At 36.8% G+C, this 27,984-nt stretch overlaps 1 protein-coding gene and 1 long non-coding RNA gene across 2 annotated transcripts; one reads left to right on the top strand and one right to left on the bottom strand.

Moving 5' to 3' along the window:
• The first annotated feature begins 95 nt into the window (after positions 1-95).
• On the top strand, positions 96-15,036 carry LOC117988746 (membrane-bound alkaline phosphatase-like). The gene is made up of 9 exons (XM_034975927.2): positions 96-604; positions 6,358-6,440; positions 6,605-6,778; positions 7,351-7,543; positions 8,134-8,297; positions 11,225-11,558; positions 11,906-12,114; positions 12,824-12,932; positions 13,543-15,036. Exons 1-9 carry the CDS (start codon positions 511-513, stop codon positions 13,731-13,733), a joined length of 1,551 nt encoding a protein of 516 aa, XP_034831818.1. The 5' UTR covers positions 96-510; the 3' UTR covers positions 13,734-15,036.
• A 334-nt stretch (positions 15,037-15,370) lies between these two features.
• Positions 15,371-25,359, bottom strand: LOC138403358 (uncharacterized). The gene is made up of 3 exons (XR_011237627.1): positions 25,071-25,359; positions 23,001-23,041; positions 15,371-17,875 (listed from the first exon to the last, which is right to left on the bottom strand). It is a non-coding gene; the product is annotated as an uncharacterized lncRNA (long non-coding RNA).
• Between the last annotated feature and the right edge of the window lie 2,625 nt (positions 25,360-27,984).

The raw sequence follows: 27,984 nt of genomic DNA, 5'->3' as shown, positions 1-27,984 counted from the left end.
GTGGTATTTATTATAATACATACTCGAGTATGAGCCTGTATTTATAAGTAGGTACTTCCGTTCATTTAATTGATATCAGATAAGATGAGATTAGTTTACGATTCTGTACAGTATGTACAGTTTTTCTATCACTTGCACGTATTAAATAAATAAGAGTCAATAATTATTGACATTGACAATTCAGTAGCAAAAAAAATACTTTACAAGAGCGACTCCACTTCTGTCTCTGTTATACAAAACTTGCAGTTTTAAATAAGTTGAAAAGATCGTTCAAGCCAATGTCATTACAACCGTGGTGGTGTCAAACTGTGAATTAAATAATGATATACCCTACTTCATTTAATCTAATTAAATTAATGAATATAAAATATTAAAAATATATATTTTGTTTTAAGAAAAATTCAAACATGTTTTTAAAAAAAAATATTAACACATAACCGTCTAAATTAGGCGCGAAAGTGCAGTGTTCCATTTATAAAAATATAACAAACTGTTTTCCAATACATAACAATGTTGAATTTAAAAATGTGCAGGACGTTTTTGTTTTTATTATATTGTGTTGTTTATTCAAATGGACGAAATTTACAGGCCAATAAAAATGATAGTAAGTATTAGCATACTAGTATTTTTATGAAAATAGCGAGCAAATGAGCAGGCGGATCATTTTGCATCCTGGAGCCGGCCAAGCTATTTTAAGATTTCCATTCTTCAAAAGGAAAAAGGAACCCTTGTAGGATCACTTTGTTGTCTGTCTGTCCGTCTAGGTATCCGTTTGTCGTGTCTGTCTAGAAAACCTATAGGGTACTTCCCGTTACCTAGAAGCCAGGTAGGTATGTCTTAAAAATAACGTTCCTACAAGTTTCGAAATAATCTGTAATCAAATCCATACTTAATAATATAAATGCGAAAGTGTGTCTGTCTGTCTGCTAGCCTTTCACGGCCCATCCGTTCAACCGTATATCGGAGAGATCCGAGACATGGTTGCTATATCACCGCTATGGCGTTTCATTGTTTCACAACTATGACGACCTCCCTGGCGCAGTGGTGAGCGCTGTGTTCTTAATAGTGGGAGGTCCCGGGTTCGATTCCTGGCAGGGGTTTGGAATTTTATAATTTCTTAATTTCTGGTCTGGTCTGGTGGGAGGCTTCGGCCGTGGCTGGTTACCACCCTACCGGCAAAGCCGTGCCGCCAAGCGATTTAGCGTTCCGGTACGATGCTGTGTAGAAACCAAAGGGGCATGGGTTTATTAAAAACTGCCATACCCCTTCCAGGTTAGCCCGCTATCATCTTATCATCATCACTTACCACCAGGTGAAATTGCAGTCAAGGGCTAACTTGTATCTGAATAAATAAATTAAAAAAAAAACAATGAAAACTCAGAGACAGTATTTATATGGTTTATATTAGTATTAGTATGGATTTATCTAACTAGAAACGTGTAACTTATCTTATTCTAAGACCTTTTACCCTTTTTGTTCAATGTCAACTTAACCGGAACAAAATAGTATTGACTTAATAATATCTAAATCCATATCCATAGCAATATTACTGTTATAAATGCGGAAGTGTAGCTGTCTCTCTGAGCCTTTTTCACGGGTTAATCGCCAAACCAATCTTGACAAATTAAGTTGATACAGATATTATATTATAGCATACTAGCGACTCGCCCCGGCTTCGCATGGGTGCAATGTAGATACTAATGTGGTGTCAGTGAGGAGGTTATAGGCGCCGCGGCATCGCCGCCTCCGTCTCGTTTTGTTGTTAATCTTACGATATTTCATATTATTTTAATTTTGTGACATCTCGTAAGATATTATTCTAAATTAAATGATGTGAAGGGCCATTTCGGTCTGAATTGAATATTTTGCTTTGTTTAAGATCACATTTGAAAATCATAAAATCGATTATTGTGAGCCTGCAAGATAAAAGATACCAGTATGCTATCGCAGATTTTTTTGTAGAACTTTTTAAGAGAAACAATTCACCATAGGTACATTGTTTTCGTGTAACTTTGACCATTTATGCAGCGCACGCCTCGCAAACTCTCAAATGAGAGGATTTTTTCCGACCGAATTCACATTAAGTATTTCAATTTCCCTAGGGATCTCTAATTTTTTGAGAATTAAACTATACCTATAAACCTTCCTCTTGAATCACTCTATCTATTGGTGAAAACCGCATTAAATTCCGTTGCGTAGTTTAAAAGATCTACGCGTTCATACATACAGACAGCGGAGAGCGACTTTATTTTATACTATGTAGAGATTATAGCTTGCGTTCTCAAGACGGACACAGCACGACACTTCTTGATACAGTACGACAAGGCTTTCGAAGAAAATCGGAACTAACGTTGCCGTCAAGTGTCCCCTTTGTTCTTGTTTAAATATTCAAGCCTTTATTCTCCAACATCGCCCCCCTGTCAAAGTCATTCAAGTGCCAAGAGAGCCTTGTCGCACTGTAGGTAGATAGTGGGTACATAGATAGATAGTGATAAATCTTATTTTTAGGGTTTCGAACTTCAAAAGGAAAAAGGAACCCTTATAGGATCACGTTGCCTGTCTGTCCGTCTGTCCGTCGTGTCTGTCAAGAAAACCTATAATATAGTACTTCCCGTTGACCTAGAATCATGAAAGATAGGAAGGTAAATGTTATAGCACAAGTGAAGTATGAATATTAGTATTTTCAATTTTCAAAGTTAGATTAGTCTATAAATATATAAAAAGAAAAGGTGACTGCCTGACTGACTGACTGATCTATCAACGCACAGCTCAAACTACTGGACGGATTGTGCTGAAATTTGGCATGCATATAGCTATTATGACGTAGGCATCCGCTAAGAAAGGATTTATGAAAATTCAACCGCTAAGGGTGTGAAATAGGGGTTTGAAATTTGTGTAGTCCACGCGGACGAAGTCGCGAGCATAAGCTAGTATCATATAAAAGGACTTTACTTGTACATTCTAAAACAGATTTTTATTTATTTTTATGCTATTTAAAACTATTATAGTTTTGATTTATCCTGCAAAATTCGACGTTTTGAATCAATCATAAAGCCGGCCACACACGGCGGCGCGCGGTGGGACAAGTGCATAATATTAACAGTAGCAAACATAATTTTATTTATCAGTTTATCAAATGTCGAGACTATAATCTAATGCAACTGACAGTTACAACGATTTAGCTAAATTAGATCAGTATTTAAGATAAAGGTAATAAACATGAAGGTAAAAATAAAAAATACCGTTTTGTAAACATTTCGATAATATCAACTAATGTGTTGGGAATATTTTTGTATGCATGTTATGTAATTGTTCCAATCAAATAAATGTACTACGTACGTATCTCATAACAGTCGTTATTTATTTTTGAAACTAGTTGATGCCCGCTACTTCGTCGCGTGGGTTTATGTTTAAAAAAAATCCCATGGGAACGATTTGATTTTCTAAAAACAAAAGTAGCCTATGTGCGTTTCCAGCATGCAAGTTATCACTACAAATAAATGAATCTCCTTATAATTAGTGGTAGATTATGGTGCTAGAATTCATTATTAAAGAGAATAATTTAAAAAAAATCATGAATTTTATTTATTTTTAACATAATTAATTATTATCAACGTCACGCTGTACGGAAAGAGAATAATGACGTCACAATGCGTCAAGACGTGAGGTCACATCATTTTATATCTTTGTACCAAAGGGATTTGAATATTTATTCATAGTATAGAGCCTGGTCTAACCTAGTAGTCCGCCATTTTTGTTTTTTCCCAAAATAGGGGTTTCGCATACAACCTGTATTAATTAATCATCATCATCATCATGATCAACCCATAGCCGGCTCACTCCAGAGCATGGGTCTCTTCTCAGAGTGAGAAGGGTTTTAGCCATAGTCTACCACGCTGGCCATATGCGGATTGGTAGACTTCACACACCTTTGAAAACATTATGGAAATCTCTCAGGCATGCAGGTTTCCTCACGATGTTTTCCTTCACCGTTAAAGCAAGTGACATTTAATTACTTAAAACGCACATAACTCCCAAAAATTACAGGTGCGTGCCCGGGATCGAACCCCCGACCTCCGATTAGAAGGCGGACGTCCTAACCACTAGACTATCACAGCTTACATTGATAGGTAGTATGGATGAACCAAAATGTAACAATATAAATTATGTCTAGGCGTACTTTGAACGCGTACATAGGACAAGGCTGAACTATTAATTGAAAAACATAACTATTACAAATTATGAACCAGTTATGGACAGAGAGCCAGCGCGTGCCAGATCTTCGTTATTTTATAAAAGCTGAAAGTTTATCTGCGTATTATCCCCAACACAGGGTGAAACGATCAGCTTTAACAATTTATTAAACTTAAGGGTATCTAGCAGGGGGCTGCCACGACACTAAGTATCTGGCAATGCATGACGTGATTTCAAATAGTAGGTATTCCGAAGAAAATACAAATAAATTAGACTTTATACTTTGATTTTTACATCTTTATTACCTGTTATCTCCCAAAGCCACCACAATCCAAACATAGTCCATTCATAGTCGCTGATCGTTCCTCTCTGTGCTGGGGGCAATATGCAGAGAAATTTTTAGCTTTTATAAAATAACGAAGGTCTAGCGCGTGCTGGCTCTTAGTCCATTATATTCTCGTGCGGTTATATTTATTATACGGAAAGTGTACTTGACCCTCTTTGTGGGTCGATCGTGAGTTTAAACGTTTTACACAATGCACAAAAACATGCGAATAGAACAGTTATTACACAGATAGTAGCGTGTTTATTGTTTTCAATATAATATATAAAAGCTGAAAAGGTGACTGACTGACTGACTGATCTATCCACGCACAGCTCAAACGACTGGACGGATCGGGCTGAAATTTGGCATGCAGATATAGCTATTTATGACGTAGGCATCCGCTAAGAAAGGGTTTTTGAAAATTCAACCCATTCCAGCACCTTGGGTCCGTAACATCCATCAGTTTTTGAACTAGGTGATGTGCCCTGCCTATTGCCACTTCAGCTTTGCAACCCGCCGAGCCATGTCAGTTAGTTATTCTGGTGCTCTTACGTATCTCCTCTTTTTTGATCTGATCTATTCCATAGGACAATTGAATTGGTTTACCCCAAAGGTCATCAAAGAAACGTCAACTCCTAATTTTTTTTTAAAGATATTTTTTAAACATCACTGTACTTGCGTTTTTTCTCAATCTTTGTTTCGCTTGAGTAAAACTAGTACGATGCAATTTGATTTAGGTGTCATAAAAAATACCGAAACCAGTTGTTCTAATCTTCCACGACCGAAGGTTCTATACTGAACAAGTCCTTCCGGAGAATTTTGCCCAAGGAGCAACGCACATCGGCAGTATGGAGTGGAGCTAACACCCTAGTGGTTGACGTCTCGTGCCGGTGGTTACCGTCGACGCCCTGGGTACTGCCGTCGACGCCCTGGTGACTGCCGTCGATGCCCTGGTGACTGCTGTTGACGCCCTGGTGACTGCCGTCGACGCCCTGGTGACCGCCGTCGACGCTGAGATGCTGTTGAGGGGCGTTGACGGCAGGCGCCAATACACAACAACTTCCGTCCGTCACTTTTCAAGTCATATCTAATAATGAAAATTGGTATTAAGGCTTGCGGTCAACGAGCTATAATGAAAAACAATTAAAATAGACACATTAATAATAAAAAACCGGCCAAGTGCGAGTTAGGCTCGCGCAATGAGGGTTCCGTACTACAGTCGTATTTTTTCGACATTTTGCACGATAATTCAAAAACTATGATGCATAAAAATAAATAAAAATCTGTTTTAGAATGTACAGGTGAAGACCTTTCATATGATACCCCACTTGATATAGTCACTCACTTCGAAAGTTAAAAATACTAATTATTAGTTCATGACCACAATTTTTTTTTTGTGTGATCTAACCCAAAATTCACGGTTTTCAGATTTTTCCACAAATGTCAGCTATAAGATCTACCTACCTGCCAAATTTCATGATTCTAGGTCAACGGGAAGTACCCTGTAGGTTTCTTGACAGACAGACAGACAGACAGACCGACAGACAGACAGACAGACAGACAGACAACAAAGTGATCCTATAAGGGTTCCGTTTTTCCTTTTGAGGTACGGAACCCTAAAAATGCTTGGCCACAAAATAATGGCATGGTCAAGGAGATTTTGCAGGTAGAACCTAGAACCTCTCTTTATCGTAGTCTCATCATCATCATCATCTTGTTTTATGTAGGTATATGTGGGTACTAGTTTTTTTTTTTTTTTAAATGAAAATATTACAATAGATACTAGTTAGATGTATATCAAGGTATTTAGTATTATTATTAAAATAACTGCGTTTCAGATTTGCTATCTTCAAGATCTTTATTCGATGAGAAGAACAAAGAGCACTGGAAGATCCAGGCGCAGTGGACGCTCCGGGCAAAGGTAATAAACACTTAAACTTTTAATACCACTTTAATGTAATTGAAACTGGAAAGTGAAACCATAAAAACTAAAAAGGGCTTTTCATCTATGGAGCTTTTACTTTACAAAAAAGTTTTTTTCTTTTAATTTATTTTTGAAACTTTTTTCTTTTCTGTCTTTTTTAGCTCGATGACCCACTCAACACGAAAGTCGCGAAGAACGTGATCCTGTTCCTCGGAGATGGTATGAGCATACCTACCTTGGCCGCCACCAGGGTGTATCTCGGCAGGAAGTATGGTCAAACTGGAGAAGAACTGAAGCTAAGCTTTGAGACGTTCCCTTTTACTGGGTTGGCAAAGGTAATGTTTTTCAAGTGTTACATCTATTTTTATTATTCATCATGAATCATGATCAACCCATTACTCACTACTGAGCACGGGTCTCCTCTCAGAGTGAGAATGGTATAGGTCATAATCTGCCACGCTGGTCAAATGCGGATTGGCTGACTTCACACACCTTTGAGAACTGAAGCACTCTCAGGCATGCAGGGCTTATACAATAGCACTCTGCCAACCAGCACTTGGCCAGCATGGTGGACTAGAGCCAAATTCTTCTCTTTCTGAAAGGAAACCCGTACTCAGTAGTCAGCTGACGATGGGATGATGATGATGATTATTGAAGAAATAACTAGATAATCCACTGCAATTCCCTCGGGTGGAATTTCTAGAAAATCTTTCTAAGTGGGCAAAAACTTACATACAAAGTGTCAAGTTTCTAGACTCAGTGCCCAAGTGTATGCGCAAACAAAGGTGCACTCTCTATTTCCTTATTCTCATAGCCCGATGGGACGGAAATCCGACACGACCGGAGAGAGATCGAAACCGAAACGACTACTTGTGCTTTGTAACATTTTTGATTTTGTATTTTTCAGACGTATTGCGTAGATCACAATGTAGCTGACTCAGCGTGTAGCGGCACTGCTTACTTCTCCGGAGTCAAAGCAAACAGTGGCACCCTGGGCCTTAGTGGTGCAGTGAAGAGAGGAGACTGCGAGGGTCAAAGGGACAGTGACAATGCTGTTACTGGCTTAATGGACTGGGCGCAAAGAGCTGGGAAGTCTACTGGTAAGACACTTCTCTGAAGTCAAAGCAAACAGTAGCACGCTCGGCCTTAGCGGTGTGCGGTGAAGAGAGGAGACTGCGAGGGCCAAAGGAATAGTGACAACGCCCTCACTGACCTGATGGACTGGGTACAGAGGGCTGGGATGTTTATTATATAGCAGGCGCAATAAATATCCCATACTATATTAATATTGGACATTGCGCCTGCTCAAACTAAATAGACATAGGTACGTGTACAGTGTACATACGTCACGAAGTCGCGGGCATCAGCTATAAGCTAGTAGAAATATAAAAACAGACCGTACAAAGAAATTTGATAATGACGTCAATCGATACAGTTTTTGTTGTATTAGGTATAGTCCGCGACAGGTAGAGATAGCAATCGGGGAGGGAACGCCTCGCACACCCGCTTAGCCCCCGGGGTAACCCGGTGCGGCCGAGCGCAGGTGACGTGCTGGTTTGCGGGGCATCTTCCCTTTTCGACTATACTTACAAAATAAAATCATGTAAATTAGATGTGCTTCCTAATTAATTCCAAGAATTTGATACGCAAATTGAATTAAGTAGGTGTATTGATTTGCATCCTATTCCAGGTATAGTGACAACCACGCGAGTCACTCACGCGTCCCCGGCGGCGGCCTACGCTCATTCAGCGGATAGAAAGTGGGAAGCGGACGCGGACCTGCCGCGACAAGGCCTCCGCTGCGAGGACATTGCGAGTCAGCTCGTACGGCGCCGTGTGGGCAGTCACATTGACGTAAGTATCACAGATGTAACTTCAGGTAACAACGTAAGCCAGTCACGCTTCCCTGGTGGCAGCCTACTCTCATTCAGCCGATAGGAAGTGGGAAGCACGACAAGGCCTCCGCTGCAAGGACATTGTGAGTCAGCTGATACGGGGCCGAGTGGGCAGGCATAGTCACCCGGTCCTCAGGCTTCCTAGTAGAGCCATTTCCCACCAGCCTCGCGTCGGTCGATCGTGTGGAAGGTGCCCCACTTCACAGCTTCCACTCTAAAACTTTTCAGCTCCAACAGCAATCGACCCTACGACAAGCATGGCCTGCTTATTGCCCCTTCAGCTTGCTTATGGTTTGGATTATACTAGTGACCTTGGTTCTCCTGCAGATCTCCTCATTTTAGATCTTACCTCTAAGAGAAACTCCTAAGTTCTAACATAGCCCTCGACATAGCTCACTGAGCAACTTTGAATTTGTTGACAAGGCCATTTGTCAAGGCCTACATTTTAGCGCCAATTTATCAAGCGCCGGTATTAGATGATGAGCTTTTTCAGACTTTAGGACTGACAGAACTTTTGTTGACAACTCTTTACGAATTTATACTAGATAGTATCATCAATTACTATCAGATGATATCATAGTCCGGCACAAAATACCAAAGGTTAAAAATTACGGAACTCAGATCCCCGGCTTAAAGCGTAAACACAAGTAGGTAACTGCGTTGTGTTGTATCGTGACACGACAGAAGGCTATTGGAGTCATACATTTAAGGAAGCATCTAGAGGCCTACAAAGTGATCGCTTGATTAAAAAAATCTTGTCCCTAGTGAAGCTATTAGCTTTTAAAAGTCCGTTAATTTTTTTAATGCAAGTGTCGGTAGACCAAGAATCTGCAAATTAGATAGCACAGAACTAAATCTGATCACCCCCACTCCAAGCAATCTTGTCTGGTCTACTTCTTGTGTTTTTTAAAAGGTGAAGCTAGAAGTTCGCGAAAATTGTCCTGAATGAAAAAGAAGGAAGGAGGTCTATACATTTAATATGCAGACTTTTCTGTTGTGATATTCCAAGCAAAGGGTAGCTTGTGCTGGACTACAATCATGCCTGATGGAAAAGAACGATGGGGTTTAGGTTTGGAGGCGATTGCCTAGGCCTTAGAAGGTACCTATTCATTTTGTATATAAGCAGGCGTTACTTTGCGGAAGTCCAAAAGAACCAAAAGCTTAATTTGCTATAATCCGCCGAAACAGGTCGAATCTGTATGATGCAACATGCATTTCGCATCCTGCATGTTGCATCATACAGATTCGACCTGTTTCGGCGGGCTTTTGGTTCATTATATACCTATTCACTTTGTCATGACGTTTTGCGGAAGCGAATATCAATATCCGTAACACCCCTGTTCACAACATAGCAGTTAGCATGTGATGCTACTTAGGGAAAATGATTATTTACGGCCTTTAGTGTGAAGATATTGCAAATTAGCTCGTCAACGCGGAGAGGCTTCAGACTTGACGTAATTATACATGCCGTGCCTTTCAATTCAGTGCCGTTGACTTGCCTATTCATTTAGGGTAAGTTGCATATCAGGCGCTAAACATGCCGTGCCTTTCAATTCAGTGCCGTTGACTTGCCCATTCATTTAGGGTAAGTTGCATATCAGGCGCTAAACATGCCGTGCCTTTCAATTCAGTGCCGTTGACTTGCCTATTCATTTAGAGTAAGTTGCATATCAGGCGCTAAACATGCCGTGCCTTTCAATTCAGTGCCGTTGACTTGCCTATTAATTTAGGGTAAGTTGCATATCAGGCGCTAAACATGCCGTGCCTTTCAATTCAGTGCCGTTGACTTGCCTATTCATTTAGGGTAAGTTGCATATCAGGCGCTAAAGATACGTTACACGGTGATGTTAAACTTTAACCACCAAAAAAAAGTAGTGTAGGTGGTAGTAGCAAGTATTCATACCTGCATGATTAATAAAATTAAGTGTATTTTTTTTAAATAAAATGGCGAGCAAACGAGCAGCCGGGTGGTGACCCGGCTGCTCGTTTGCTCGCCAGTACCAGTACCAGAGGAACCACCAATGCGTTGCCGGCCTTTCAGGAATCTGTTGGTCCGCCCCCTGAATAACTCCATGTTGTAATCTAATGGGAACACCGTCGAATTGAGTTGATTCCACAGTTTGCATGTGCGTAGGAAAAATTATCTGGCACAACGGGCGGTCGAAGGGAACCTGACACCCAGGTGGTGAGGGTGAAATTGTTTGCGGTGGCATGCGGTGCGGTTGTAGAAAAAAGAGGGTGGATCAAACAATTCTTCAGAGCACTCTCTATTATAGATTTTTGGTCTAAAGTGAATAAACCCTGATTTGGGCTACCTATTTTGGTTCTCAGCATCGTGAACCGATATGGAAGTTCCACTCTAACCAATTTTAGAAAAATCCACTCGAGCGAAGCCGGGGCTGGATCTAAATGTTCGACTCTGCTTTGTCAATCTATAACTCTAAACTCTACGCTGTCTTAACTGTTATCAATCGTCCACTGCTGGGCATAGGCCTTCCCAAGAGCGCGCCACCACACGCGATCTTCTGCCTTCCACATCCACCCACTTCCCGCTACCTTTTTAAGGTCGTCAGTCCAGCGGGTTGGTCGTCCCACGCTGCGCTTGCCGATACGTGGTCTCCACTCCAGAACACGTCTGCCCCAGCGGCCATCGGTTCTGCGGCAGACGTGGCCTGCCCACTGCCTCTTCAGATGGCTTCGTTGAGCTATATCAGTCACTTTGGTTCTCTGACCGATTTCCTCGTTACGGATTTGGCCATCAGAGAGACACCCAACATAGCCCGCTCCATAGCACGCTGAGCGACTTTGAACTTGTCTTAAAATATATAAACTCTAAGCTTATATTATTCAAATCAAAAAATTTAAGCCATTTACTTATTTTTACAGGTAGTTTTCGGAGGTGGCAGAAAAAACTTCTACTCTCGACAAGACAAAGACGCCAATGGTAATTTCGGATACAGGAAAGACGGAAGAAATCTTATAAGAGAATGGCTCGTAAAAAAAGAAAGTCAAGGAGTCTATCCAAAATACATTGAAAATAGAAGAGACCTTCTAAAACTTGATAAGAATCAATATGGCAGTGTATTGGGACTGTTCGCTTTAGATCATTTGCCTTACAACCTTGAAGCTGATATTGATGATCCGTCACTCAGTGAGATGACCCAAAAAGCTATAGAGATTTTATCACAAAATCAGAACGGATATTTCCTATTTGTTGAAGGTAAGTGACATATATCTATAATATATATAAAGGCAAACCTGACTGACTAACTGATATATCAACACACATCTTAGACTACTGGACGGATCGGGCTGAAATTTGGCATGCAGATAGCTATTAATATAATGTAGGCATCTGCTAAGAAAATATTATTGATAATTCAATAAAGGAGTAAAATAGGAGCTTGAAATTTGTAAAATCGCCCAACGTGTCTAAAGAAGTTTTCATTTTAGTAAGATTGTTGGCGGGTAGTAGCTTTATTCTATTCAAAGTGACTTTGTAAAGAGTATAAAGGGCATTTAAATAAAAACTTTTCTATTTCCATATTTCTATTCATCACATCTTAGGTGGGAGAATCGATACAGCTCACCACGAAACGAAAGCTCAAAAAGCGTTGGATGAGACCGCGGAGCTCGCTAAAGCTGTAGAAGCAGCATTAGGAATGGTCGATCCTGATAACACGCTCATTGTGGTGACGTCAGACCACAGTCACACTATGAGCTACAGCGGCTACAGTAAGCGAGGATCGGATATATTAGGACTGGCTAATGTTAAGGTAAGGCTTAAGCAATTAAATATCACTTGCTTTAAAAGCTCGAAAAGCTTTAGATGAAACCATGGAGCTCGCTAAAGCTGTAGAAGCAGCATTAGGAATGGCTAATATTATTAAATATACCTTGCTTTAACGAAGAAAAACATTGTGAGGAATCATTGTGAGGAGGCATCATGCCTGAAAGTTCACCATAATGTTCTCAAAGGTGTGTGAAGTCTGTTAATCTGCACTTGCCCAGCGTATTTTACTATGGTCAAAACCCTTTTCATTCTGAGAGGACTTACTGGACCAACGGTTATGATACTTTGAAAACACAAATATTGATGAAAATAATGTCTCTAAGGTCTCTTCAGATTAATTGGACTACATTAATTAGAAGAATTAGATTTTTTTTTATTCTTGTGTCTTCGGACTTGTCGTTTTCGCTTGAATTTTACCAAAAAACCCGGAATCCAAGTCCAAAGTCTTTAATTTTTTTTTAATGCAAGGTACTGATACATGTATATATTTTAGTATCATTGGAAGGTTGTTGTACTATTTAGAAAACCCCTGTAAGCTAAGTTTTATCAAAATTATTCGAAAGACTTCGATTAACACGATTATTACGAGCATTATTAAGTTCATTCATATTCCTCTCTGCAATGATGAAGTTACAATTTTACAAGTGTAATTCTCTGTAAGTCTGTCATAGTTTCACTTGATTATTTTTCAGTATAATGCTTCGGACAATTTGCCGTACAGCACTCTGAGCTACGCCAACGGACCTGGCTACAAGCCACATTCGGAGTTCAAGAGACATAATCTCATGTTAGATGATATGAGTAAGTTTTTCTGTTTTACTTTTCTTTGTTGATGACCACTATATCTATCGAAATTATAGACAGTAGGTACTACTAAATTCAACAGTCTCATTTTAAAACCAACTGGCTTCAATCGTCAAAATCAGGCTGATTGCGTATTACCTACACAGTACATAGTTACTTACCAGGCTATTTTTTCGTTCAACATCCAGCGTTTTTGTTTGGTAGATATAATTCATGTGTACGTGTATGTGTTTGTGTGTGTGTGTGTGCGTGTGTGTGTGTGTGTGTACGTGTGTGTGTGTGTGCGTGTGTGTGTGCGCGCGTGTGTGTGTGTGTGTTTATACATGTGTTTATACTTATGCATAATTTTTAGTGTTTTTGCGTAAAATGTGTGTTTGTCACGTAGCAGCTAGGTGGATAGGTACGCTTACGAGCACGAAGAAGCAAACATTGTAAAACTGTGTTTTTTTGTGGAAATAAATATAATAAATAAATATATTATTTTATATGTACTTTTTCATTTAATTTATGGTTTTTTTGTGTTCTTTTATGTCTGTTTTTTACTTGCATGTGTATGTGTTATAGTGTAGTTGTTTGTCACTGGTAACTTCAACTTTTTCTTTTTCAGATAACTTGAACTACACCTTCCCATCCATGGTGCCGATAGCCCGGGAGACCCATGGCGGTGATGACGTGGCGGTGTTCGCTAAAGGGCCCTGGGCGCATCTGTTCACCGGCAACTATGAACAGAACTTCATTCCTCACGCTATAGCGTACGCCTCTTGTATAGGCCCAGGACTTACCAAGTGCAAATTATGATACAAATCTAGGTATTTTTTGGATTTATGTAAGCCCCATAAACAGCAATGCGCTGAATATTCGGCTGCTGCTGCTGCGGCTGACGTCATCCGTCATTTTTGATGCGCCATCAGCAGTACCTAGCATTTGTCACTTTATTTGAGTCATTAAGAACGTGCGAACTGATTCGTAAATTAGTTTTATCAGACCTCTCGCTTGGACTTACAGTCCTTATGGAATTGGAACTTGATTCTCTGGTGTCGTGTGGAATCACAGTGTAACAATAAAAATGATCGTAATGACCATGCACTTACTGAATTCATTTTAGGTATGATATAAAGTGTTCTTATTTTTTTAAGTACCTATCATAAATTTTATTTAGTTATTTATTTATTATTTATATTGCTAAAATAAGAATTTCTGCCAGCATCGTGGTTACTAACTACTATGCCTCTATACTTAAATGGAATCGATGAATTTTTAGATTCGTTTTAATCAAGATTACCTACCTATTTTGTATAATTTAGTAATTTTAATTTCAATTGTAGCATTAGTTATGTTGTTTAATTAAAATTAATACGATACGTATTTTTAAAAAAAATTACTTGTAAGATAAAAAACATTTATTTCCACTTTTTGTTTTGAATCATTTAAAAAAAGGCCCTGTTACTATAGTTTTTATAATATCTGAATACAAGAATAAAGGTGACATTACTTTCATAAACTCTGATTCAGGAATTCTGGACTCACAAACTGAAAATATTTTTTTATGTTTATTAGGTAGGTACCTACTTAGTTGAGAAATACTCGTAGTTATAAAACCCCTAAATTATTATTTATTAGTATTTGTAGTTGGCAATTCTTTACTTATTTTTGCTGCCTGGACTTGCAAGTAAAAATTTTGGCTTTTTTTGGCATTTATTTATTTATTTATTTTTATTTATTTCCACCCAAAAAGAAAAAACACTTACAATATTGGTTTCTTCGTGAAATGACGAAATATAGTGATTATTGTGTAAGTAGGTGAGTTTCTATAATACCTATGTATTTTAATATATTTTTTATTGTTCACATAAAGGTAGGTACAATGATATTGACAAATTATAAATAAATAGCTATCCTCTAAAAATTAAAAGTTTATATTGTGATAATGATAAAATTCTAATTCTATTTATTTATAGTTTTTAGTTAGTTTGAAAGTAATGTAAAGTAGATATACCTACCTACCTGTAAGTATTTATTTTCGCAATATGATATTATTAACAATGCAATAAATAGTAAATAACATGTAATTATTGTAATAATAAAGTGCAGCAACTCTTAATATTTGATTTTTTATTCTTTCCTTATAATTTTAGAACTCTTTGTAGGTAGGTACTTAGTAGGTACCTACATAATATATAAAATATTCTTTTGATTTCGAGCTTATTTTGTGGTTTAAAGACATATTTTAATGTAGATATTAACGGGTAAACCTTGGGTAACCTTGACAGCTCGAACTTCATCTCTCGCAGCACCGCAGTCCCGTCGCGCGTCGTGACCACGACCCGTGCAATTGGGTTGAAATATCGACAAAAAAAAACATCAAATTAATCGTGGTATATACCCGTTATCTACATTAAAATATAAAACATTCTTGCAAATGAAAAAAGAATTGTTGTTTGAAGGACCTAATGCTCCTAAAAATAACAAAAAATGTTAGAAATAAAACATGTTTTTTGTATAATATACAAATTTAATAAAAGGTTATCTACATATAAATAATATATAGTTAATTTATTACATAATACCAGTCTATAAAATATGGCAAGGATTCTTACACAATAAATTAATAAGCGATAATTTATGGAAGAAACACTATAGGTACCAATCATTCTAATATCTTGCCAAGGTGAGTTACACGTTTTTGCTAATCGTTTGTACATAATGGCATTGCCAAAATTTATTTGTTTTTATTGGTTTTTATGATTTGTTTCAAAATACAGAATTTATAATTTATTTATTTACGTACGGTAGGCAGAAGAGATAGCTACATATCGAACTTTAGAAAGAGATGCCTTTGTTTGCTTGACTTGGCGGAGGCCGTGCCCCCAGATCAAACGATTTCATAGAGCGTTGTAAAATACACAAATTAGGTAGTTCTTTACTAATGGAAAATCCTTTAAAAGTTCTTATTAAGTACTTGGTATACATTCAATGGTGGTTTGATGTGCGTGCAAACTTACATATTCATCGTACGGAACCCTCCTCACGCGAGGAGCGATAAACTCGCATTTGTCCGCTTTTTATTTTTTTAGATACATAGGTCTCTATAAATTCTAATGCCGGCTCCACACGTTGGCCCCAACGCTGGCCCCAAGGCTGTTCGCCCAACGTGTGGATCGGAAAATTAAATTAGCTCTGCCAATTAGCATTGGTCTCAACGCATTGGGCGAAGTGTTGGGGCCAGCGTTGGGGCCAACGTGTGTAGCCGACGTAAAGGTGCGAATAGCACTCACAATAATAAAATTACTTCATCAAACTGCTACTTTAACTTATGCGACAATTAGGCTGCATTTCCATCAAGGATAACAAAGACTCGAAGCGACAAAATGCGACAAATTTAAACCAAAAGGACCACTACTATATCTTCATTTTCATAGCTTTTCAATAGATTTAAGAATTCAAGGTAAGGTAAGCCATGAAAATTAATCATTACACGTTCTCGTTTATTCTTAATGGAAAGGCAGCCTTATTATATTTTTATAATAATTAATAAGCGTTTCATTTACCTACTTTGAATAATTAAATAATTCTAGATAATCTAACATCTCTATTAATACAATTAACACAGATAAAATAGTCTATAAAAAAACAAAACTCCAAATTGGTCACAAGTTAGAGTTTCATTAGTTTACAAAAGTAAAAAATATAATCGAATACCCATCTATACACTTAAATACAAAATGTAATTGATGTTCGTTAAATAGCCATATGAAATAACACATTATGACTGAATTTACATAGGCAAGTAGTTCTTACTAAACAATGTTATTTTTGGGTAAAGTCCTGATTTTGACATGACACGTATCTACTTAGAACCTAATATACAAAATAATATTGCAAATATTGAGCAAACACTTTTCTTATAGATTAATAACTTTTCATAAACATTAACTACACAAACTTGTGTCAAAAATTATTAAGAACCGTTGACTGAGCGGCTAAGATTTGGTTTATTTGACCAATAAATTTAAAGCTTAAGGGCCTGTTTCACAATCTCCAGATAAACTTTATCTAACGAATAAATTTGACGTTATGACAGTTTTTGTATTGAAAATCTGTCAAAGTGTCATATTTATCCGATAGATAGAGTTTATCTAGCGATTGTGAAACAGACCCTTAATACAATATTGAGTATAGGTGCGTAAAATAGGTGTGTAGAATACCTACTGTACAAACCTGCCCAAAGATAATATTATTTCAATGTCCATGATTTTTATTGAAATAAAAATCTTGGACATTATTATTATAATCTCATATTTAATGAAAATTTATTTTAGCGTACAAACCACCGAGAATTATATTCATTATAATTAATGTAAATCTCTTAAGGCTAAACTCACGTGATTAGTCGGACAGTGGCCGACAAGTTTGAGTTAGTGTCATGAGCGAAAGCCCTTTGAAAAAGGACTCCAGACGGATCCAAAACTAGTCGAGCATACTTCGTCTAATCACGTGTGTTTAGCCGTAAAAGATTTGTTTATATTTGTAAAATTTATATTTTAATTTTAACGCCAAATCTTTAAATACTGCTAAGACCGTTAATTCTGGAAATCTCAATAACGAAGCTTTGTGCAGCATAAAATGGGTTTTTTTTACCCTTTTTTGAAAAGCGTATTAATTTCATCCTAAAGTAATAATAAACTACGAAAAAATTTACGAAAATCGGCAAGAACACTTTAGGAAAGTCCTGTTCTTCATACGAGATATGGTCACAATACTGCAAATGATAGTCTTCACTTCGTACAATATTGTAGATGATGCTGCACTTCGTGTTGCTTTGTCATCTCCATGCAATTAATTCTCTCGTACTGATAATATGAAATACTGTTATCAAATGGAAATCCAAGATTCCAAGATTTTACAAGTACTCGTTGTTTCAGCATCGCCCTTTAGGACATCTGTGGACAAAGAGATAAATTCAGTTATTACTGTGTCCCTTTACTATTAAAGCGATTATTTTAGAGAGGGAAGGGGAATATAAGACATTTAAACCTAAATATATTTAAATCTAAATATATTATATACCTAGCAAACAAGCAGGCGGTTTTTTACGATTTTTCCCAAAAGCTATAAACTTTTGGGGAAAATCGTGTAAACCGCCTGCTTGTTTGATCGCCTTTTTTTAAAGATATGGCTTAAATATATTGAAAATGAAAATGAAAATGAAAATCTTTTTTATTCGTATAAACTTTTACAAGTGCTTACGAATAGTCGGATGCATCTACCACTGAGTAAAGTGAATATTGAAGTCGATATATAAGAACGTAGGTAAGTAACTATCAATTTTAATTTTATTGACATAAAAAATCTGACCAATGACTGGCTTTGATACTTTTGCAGTCTATTGACCCATAGGTCAACTGTCATGTCAAAAGTACGGTTTACCTTTAAAATAAGGACTAAAATCGTACTTTTGACGTGAAATTTGACACACAAAGTTAAAATGGTGCGTCGGAAATAATTTTTTACGCTTTATACCCGACATTAGTCGAAATGAGATTTTTGATGGTTTAGATGACAATCTCATTTGATTGATGACAATGCTATAATGGCGCACGGCGGTAATGGCCGAGAAAAATCTTCAAATTATACAAACATTATTAGGGTAAAGGTCTCCTTTTCAAGAGTCTCTAACGTAGAATAAAATCTTGATCATTTATTTGACATACAGCTACCTAACCTTTACGCAAAAAGTTTTCGCAAGTATCAAAATTGTTGATCTTTCCTATATTAATATCGAGAGTTTAAATATTTGAATAATGATTTCAAATTAAGATTGTGTATGGTCGGAAGAAAACTGTTTGATTTGTGATAAGTCCCTACTGACGTGCTTAAATTGAATACAAATATAAATAATATAGTACAAAACGTTTTAAATTATTATCTTGCAACTTCCTAAAAGTATTGCAATGCAACTAATTGAATTAAGTAACAATACATACTGTGGAATATTCTAATATTATAAATGCGAAGCTGTGATAGCCTAGTGGTTAGGACGTCCGCCTTCTAATCGGAGGTCGGGGGTTCGATCCCGGGCACGCACCTCTAATTACTTTTCGGAGTTATGTGCGTTTTAATTAATTAAACATCACTTGCTTTAACGGTGAAGGAAAACATCGTGAGGAAACCTGCATGCCTGAGAGCTCTCCATAATGTTCTCAAAGGTGTGTGAAGTCTACCAATCCGCACATGGCCGGGTGTGGTAGACTATGGCCAAAACCCTTCTCACTCTGAGAGGAGCCCCCCGCGCTCTGTAGTGAGCCGGCGCGGCGATGGGTTAATCCTGATGATGATGATGATAAATGCGAAAGTGTGCCTGTCTGTTTTTCTGTCTGTCTGCTAGCTTATCACGGCCTATCCAAATACCCGATTTTGACGTTTGGTACAGAGATAGCGTGCATCCCGGGGAATGACATGAGCTACTTTTTGTCTCGGAAAATCAAAGAGTTGCCACATGATTTTTAAAAACCCATTCATGTAACCGATTTTGACAAAATGTACAGGGACAGCTTGCATCCCGGAGATAGACAGGCTATATTTATCCCGGAAAATCAAAGAGTTACCACGGGATTCTTAAACACCTAAATCCACGCGGACGAAGTCCCCGCGACTTCTAACCCTAAAAACCTTGCAATATGATTAAGTACGTGATTCAAGGACAAACCAACAAACCAACAAACTAACACACTTTCGCATTTATAATAACAAGGGTACTGATCATTATAATATTTTACTGGACGGTCTACTTTATTCAAGACACTTATACTGGTTTTACGTTTAATATTTAAACAACTGTGTGTACCAAACAGCTTTGCCAGACAAACACAAATATCATATTATTATTTTAATTTGCGACGATTGTATAACGTGAATAACACGCGCGCAAAATAATGTATGTTCTCTAGTGTTATACAAACATGCATTGCATACATATTATTATTAAGCACCTAGAATCGTTTAATCATTTGCAATTACTTTAGGTACCTAGGTTTAATCAATTTATTATTAAAATGCTTGTTATATAAAAAAAACACTGTTCACTTGACAACTTATATATGAAACTACTTAGGTGCCAATCGTGTTTTGGCCCTTGTAATTCACTAAAGAACATCTTTAATTTTTATAATATTAAAAAATAAATAAACAAATTTGTAGTTTTTGAAGTCAAAACTTGATTCATCTGAAATGTGTCTCAACACTGCTTTTGGGACACATATCGCCTTAACGGCGAAGTAAAATTTTTTTAGGAAACCTGCATGTCTGACACTTCTCCAAAATGTTCTCAAATGTGTGTGAAGTCTGCCAAAAAAAAACCGCACGTGACCAGACGTGTGGTGGCCAACTAAATCTAAGTCCACGCCGACAAAGTCACAGAAAAGCTAGTGTAGACATCGAAAAAATGTGGTGTAGGTATTCAATCCAAAGACATAGGTATTGAAACAAAATATCAGTGCTTATAAGCAAAACCATTTCTGTACCTTCTAGAATTCCAAGATTTTTGACCGAGAAAATCCACAATAGTCGGAAAAGTCACGATTCTCGCAATCGATTTACGATGTGATATTATTTATCATGTTTTATGATTGGAATTGACTCAATAATAATTGAATGTTGTGTTTGATATTTCAATTAGTTATCAGACACGAATTCGTAAAATGCTGATTGTTTTTTACTGACTTTGAAAGGGGAACATTCAACTTTCTCTATGATGCATACTAGGTACTCGTACAATAATAATTCTTTACATGAAAATATATTATCATAGAGAAAGAGCCAGCGCGTGCCAGACTTTCCTTATTTTATAAAAGCTGAAAGTTTCTCTGCGCATTGTCCCCCACACAGAAAGGAACGTTTGTTCGGATTTTTGTTTGGATCATGGTGGCTTTGGGAGATAACAGGTATCTAATAAAGGTGTAAAAATTATTTAGTTTAAAATCTATTTTTTATATTTTCTTCGGAGTAGTATTAGAAATCACGTCATGCATTACCACACAGTACACACTCAATCTCGTGGGGACCCCTGCCAGACGTTAATAATTTATTAAGTGTTAATAATTTATTAAACTTTTGGGTGTCTCGCAGGGGGTTGCCAAAAACCAGGTCGTCAAAAATTTCCAACTTAAGGTGACGCAGTACGTTCCACCGGCGGAAATTGGCGGCGCACGTGGGTAACCTGTTTGCTTTTCACCTGCCATTGTATGAGGCACGATGATTTTCACCGAAGTTAAGCGCGCGAAAATGGTTTAGGAAAAGTGATTTTGAGAATAAAATACTAAATGTATGTTTGCAAAGGAAAGATATTTCAACTAATAAATAAAAACTATGTCTAATGTTAAATTGTTTTAGAATTTTCACACTTCTAATCTAATTTATTTAAGCCCAAAGTTGTCATAAATTTAGTGTTAAAATAGGAATATTTCGAGGCTCGTAACTTTAAAATAAATATTTTTCAATGTTTTATATATCAATATACCTAGATATGGCAAGAAAACCCCATTTAATACTTAGTTTTGGGCGTACAATATCAAATAATGTAGTAATTACCCTCCTACGTTTGTATGAAGAAAGTACCGAACTGCGCCCTCTTTAACGTAGGTAATTAATTATCTACAGTTAATAAATCACTGTAAAATATCCCGTTGTATGTTTTACTCATCCTTATACAAATTTTAGTGCACCCAAGTTCATTTAATCTCACCGATGACTAACAGCTAACTTCTGATACACACGAATCACGAATCACGACCGACCTTGAATTGATATGCTACTTCTACGTAGGTATAACCTTACATTGATTACCTGCCGTCACCACATCTGTTCGTGAGAACAGTTTCACTAAGAAAATTTAAAACTTAATGGAATATTTTTGATGTAACGTCGTCTAGATTTTTTAGGATTCCCTATGTCCGAATGAAAAACGAACGGATCACTTGTGTTTGTCTGTTCGTCTATCAAAGCCAATTTTTTCCAAATCTACCGGTAAAGTTGAATTTTGTTACAAATTCTGTACACAAACACGGACGTTTCACATACAGGGTGTAACCAGAACGCTAGAAAAAACTGAGTTTTGCAAACTGTACTAGGTATCTACCGCGTAACATACCGATTAATGTGAGGGACTCAAAACTATTTTTTTTAATAATTTTAAAATAAACAGTTTTAAACCTATTATGAAAATACATTAAAAATGACAATATTCTGGTCCATACACTTTCTTGAGTGATATTATCATTTTTGTATGGAATTTGTGAATGAGAAATTAGCTGGATTTATTTTAGGGTTAGTCCACAGATAACGGTAATTGGGTATTTGACTATATCAAAAATAAATTATTTCTTACTGATTATTAAATAGAGGATCTTCGTCCGAAAATCGTCTTTTGTTAGTTTTAAGTGCAATAACCATTTTAAATTATCAACTAAACTAAAAAAGTACGTCATTATGATATGATGTCACATTCCAGTATTTCATAGAATTTCGCATACTAAGCGCGCGTTTTGACGTTTGGTAAAAAGTTACTGATTTGACTAGTTGTCAAATACCGTATTCCCTCATCCGCGGGTAGACCCCTGGGCCTTGGCTCCATACTAAAAGTTATATTTTATCGATGAGTAGGTATAATGCCTTCTTTCCGAATGAGGCAATTGACATTAAATTTGTTGTCGCTGTCGCGTCGTCATCTCAGAATATGAGGCTTTCAATAAACCCAAGACCCAACAACTAAATGACCCAACCTAACAGCTAAATGAAAGTGCAAATATACGTATGTCTTCTCTCTAAAGTAGGTATACCTAATTATAATGTTAGTAAATACATGCAAGTCAAACTGCAAGATGTTAAGTCGAGTATAAACGGATTGTGCAAAGCGATAGATATATACAGCTTAGGTTATAATTATTTGACCCTAATTTATGAAAGTTAGAAGAAATTTAATTAGTAAGAAGTTAAAAAATACTAAACTTAATGTTTGAAGAAGTTAAAAAGAACCGTGCAATTTTTTTATATCCATTGTTGCCGACTCACCAAAAAGTTTTTTTTATTAAACCAGCTTAGTTCTTGATTACCTATAAAACAAAACAACATACATTGATTTTTAATTTTTAAAATACAGTCATGAAATCAAAAATGTTATACCACAGGATATGTTGTGTTTATATAATATTGCAAAAATAGCGTATAAAATCCGTTTTTGCTGTTGAGTAAGACAGAAGATTCAAAACGCAAGAGGTTAGAAGAGATCAGCTGTCGACAAATACCCAATATGGTACATAGTTTCAAAACTTCACTTCAAACTTGAAGCTTTAACTTAATAAACACCTTAAATATTCAAGGAACACATCAAGGAGCAAGCTACACCAATATAAGTATGCAGCCTTATAAGAATTGACAGTTTTCTCACACCATGGTAAAGGACAGCATATGTCGTGTTATTTTAGTTTTATGTAAGCTCCAAAATTATACTACGAGTATAAGACGTGAGGTCGTAATATAGCACGACATAGTTTAGCTAAACTAGCTTAGAAGTTACCTTAAGATCTAAGATCAAAATATAGCTCGATATAGTTTAGCTAATCCAGTAGTAAACTATCTTAACCACCTTGAATCAAAGTGGAACAACCCGTTAATTGGACCAGTTTACCCGCCATCTCCGAGAATTCAACTTTTATGGTAATGTCAATTTAAATATCGTTGCAAGTTAATAAACTAAAATGTTATTTCCCTTCTACCAAGCTTATTATTATCTCTGACATTTCCAAGTTTCTAAAAGCCTTTTAGATTTGAAATTTTGCCTCATCTGGTGATAGAAGGGCTGGCTCATTTTTTGTGCAAAGGATCAGTCAGGCTATGCAGCCAGCTTTTTGGGCACTTCCCACTTAATTTACTTAATCCCTAAGAAGCAGAAATCCTAACCATAGCAAAAGAATTCTTGAATAAAGCATATTTGACTATTTCTTACGAAAACATTTCTCGTGAAAATGGCTTCATATTATAATCATGACATGTCATCATCAATGATCATAATATTTATGGGAAAATATATTACTAAACATGATCAGATACGCTTGGAAAGTATGAATATTTAACAAACTATTTGTATTATCTAATATACCTATTAATTTTGTATAAGTTACTATCAGTGATTCATAAACAATCATAACAGATAAAGATTATCCAAACACCTCATTGATTTTATCTCAGAAGTTAATATCCACAATAGGAATTAATTTTAGCAGACAATGATATCATTAAATAGGTACCTACTTATTAGTCACTAAAATATAGATAATTATATCTACTAACATACCTACCTAACTAAATGTTTGATTTTTCTATATTGTTTGCTTAATTAATGATTTTATTTTCCGCTTTGATTAATTTATTATTATTACGAACAGCTGTTTGTGCTAGCAAAATAAATTTTCAACGATTCTTTTAAGATAGGGTGGCAACTAGACACGGCCGAAGCCTCCCACCAGACCAGAGGAAATTTAGAAATTATAAAATTCACTTTTACTGATATGTAGCTACATTATCCCCGAATGCTACAAATTATAGGCGAACGAAATCGCGAAATAAATTTTGAGATTTTTGGCTATTTTTTTTACTTATTTTACTAGTCATAATAATTATTAAGTACCTCTTGATACATTAAACTGATTGAAAACAGAATGCGGAAAAAATAATGTACACTTAGTTATTAACTATAAATAAGAGGTAAAGTTTGTGAGTTTGCAGGAGCTAATCTCTGAAACTACTCATCCGATTTCTAAAATTCTATCACTGAGAGATAATTACATGATACATCATCACGCAAACAAAGTCGCGAACAAAAGCTAGATATACATATTGTAAAAACCTCGAAAAAATCGATGTACCTACATACATTAAAAAAACCGGCCGAATTGAGAACCACCTCCTTGTTGGAAGTCGGTTAAAAAGAATTTCTTCCCGCTACAGTGCTTATTTAAGTTTTCTAAAAATCCCGTGGTTTCCCGAGATCAAAAGTAGTTTTCATGGTGTTTGAATTAAAGACCCGTTGAAAACTTTCCAGTAGTTCCAGGCCTCTAAAAGTAACAAATAACACAAACTTACCGGTCACAAAGGAGGCACACTACTATATTTCCAAATCGCTTACGACAATATCCAGAAGCGCAATTTTTTGTACTAAAAATCTCCCGCTTAGTCCTTCGCAAATCTCTCAAGTCGTTTACAAAATGAATCCCTAACTCACTTGACGCACTTAAGTTTGAACTGTTTTCACTGGGAACACTTTCGATCGAGCTGACGTCATCGTTCGAAATCGATCGTGAATCGATCGAACAGATTAGGCACGTAACACAGATTAGATAGATCGCCTTCATTTCGACTGTTCTCGGATGGTACTGTGACACAACTGAGGTGAGGACCGCTACGCGAATAATTATACGTTGTGTATGATTCATCGGCGCTTACATTATCCTTTAGTAGAGCCTTTCACACTGCTTTTCCATATACAGTAGAAAAGAGAAACTGACTGACTGACATAATACTAATATCAACGTACTTACAGCTCATCAGTACCCTTATTATAAATGCGAAAGTGTGTTTATTTGTTGGTTTGTCCTTCAATCACGTCGCAACGATGCAAGGGATTAACGTGATTTTTGCATGACAAAGACCTGGAGTGTGACATAGGCTACTTTTTATCCCGGAAAATTAAAGAGTTCCCACGAGATTTTTAAAAACCTAAATCCACGCGGACGAAGTCGCGGGCATCAGCTAGTACCTATTAATTATGTGGCTCATACCGCTGGGTCAAAAAATAAAAAATAAACCTAACTTTGAGGAAATTCCGAAATAAATTTTTGATACTAATTTTATATAATAATATGTAAAAATTGAGAAACCTAAACGCAATCCAAGGCCGCGATAGTTATTAAAATGCAGGTTTAATCCCTGCCGATTCCGCAATATCCACCTCAGCCATAGATTATTTATAATCTCTGACCTCAGCCCAGCGAATCCGAGGCCGGCCACCTAACTTTTCCCATGATTTCATCCTCATGGATTTAAATTTCTTGGAAACCCCGTTGCAATTTCCCAAATGCAAATCTTAAGTTTTAAGATCCACCAGTTTGTGCAGTTGGTACGTTGATGTCAGTGAGTCAGTTTTTTAATATAGGTAGGTGGTTAAACTGATTGACATTATTGTTGACGTACTGCTTAAACAGCTTGATCTAGAAACTTTAGATTTTTCATGTAAGTATTCTCGACACTTGTCCGGTCTCCGACGATTAGGGAGAAATGAGTTGAGCTAAAAACTAGAAAGAGTTGGCTAGCAATGAGAAGCGAGTGATGTTTTTGGGATAGTTTTATCACTGGGCTCTGAGCGAGTGTGCAAGTTTACTTGCATCGGGCGCACCTTGCGCTGAATAAACTGCGCGTGAGTTTTTAATTTTGTTGACCGCCAAGCGAGCGTCATTAAGCAAGTTTTTTTCTTAGATAGAGCTTGTTAGTTGAGATAGAGTTTTCGCCGGCAGTATGCACAATTAGCTATCAACTATTAGTAGGTATAGGTATTCATCTCTTTTATTACCACGCAATCATAATAATATATCGATTGCACGTTTCTAGACCGAGAATATAGTCGATAGCTAGTCGTTTCTTTGTCGCCTCCTGGGACAACTGCCTAATTAAAGGATTTTCAGAAATCTCCCACTAGCAAAACTGCAACTTATGAGTTAAATAGTTCTTTTATAGTTTAATCTGCTTGATTGGTTGATTCGCTTTTTACATTTCTTCACAGTCAATCAAAGGGCAGAGTTTGTTGACGATTACGATAACGATGTATACGTTTTTCTTACACCATCGGGGGGCTGGTTAGTTAAAAGTTTTCTCTACATAGACCCACTACCAAAAAAGGATTCTCAAAAATGTTATTCTTGGGACACCAACATGGTTGATCATAGTCATTTTGGTTATTTAACAGCTAAAATATCTTACCCCCTATGTCGGCAAGGGATGCATATCATATTCCTTGGTCCTATCCACTTAGGACATTTCCCACGTTCACAGTTAGTAGCGGTTAACACACCACGTGCGCTACGCTTTTTAGTTCTGTGCAAATTAGTGTTAAAATAATTTGAACTTAATCCGAACAAAACACTCGCAGCACTCAGATTCACGCGATTTTCATTCATAACAAAACTTAGATCGCGTTCGATCGTACTGATCTCATCGTTCGAAATCGACCGTGCGTCGATCGAAAAGATTATGTTTATGACACAGATTAATAAACAAGCCTTCATTTTGACCACTCTTGATTCGGTCAATGGCTCAACTGAGATGAGAAGGTTATGTGAAGTAATATATACCAATGTGATGTATGATTCATCAATGTTTATATTTTTATCCTGGTACATGGAGCCTATTTTTCTTTCCATTTTTACGTCATACAATGAAAATTATACAGCCTCTTTATAACGCTTTCGGTTATCTCATTGCAATGTCATAATTGTAACGATTGCTGAATTGAAGTGAATTTAAGAGGAGATTATTCGTAGCGAGATACATACAATCGTAGTTTTTCTAAACGAATTTTTGTTCTACGTTCTCGTTTGAACACGAATCAATCAAAGTCAAACTCTATTAAGACTACACTTCTAGAAACTAATATAATGTGGCTATCTGTGGTTTACAGGTAGCAAACATCCGTAAAAATGTAGGTAGGTAGGTACCTAATTTCTTTAACTTAACTTCAAAAAGCTGTGATAGCATAGTAATTAGGACGTCCGCCTTCTAATCAGAGGTCGGGGGTTCGATCCCGGTCACACACCCCTAACTTTTCGTAGTTATGTGCGTTTTAAATAATAAAATATCACTTGCTTTAACGGTGAAGGAAACCATTGTGAGGAAACCTGCATGCCTGAGAGTTCTCCATAATGTTCTCAAAGGTGTGTGAAGTCTACCAATCCGCACATGGCCAGCGTGGTAGACTATGGCCATGTGCGGCCCCTTCTCTCAGAGA

This window comes from Maniola hyperantus, chromosome 15 (assembly GCF_902806685.2).
Source record: "Maniola hyperantus chromosome 15, iAphHyp1.2, whole genome shotgun sequence".
In the NCBI taxonomy this organism is placed as follows: Eukaryota; Metazoa; Arthropoda; class Insecta; order Lepidoptera; family Nymphalidae; genus Maniola; species Maniola hyperantus.
This window is presented reverse-complemented; position numbering and strand designations above follow the sequence as displayed.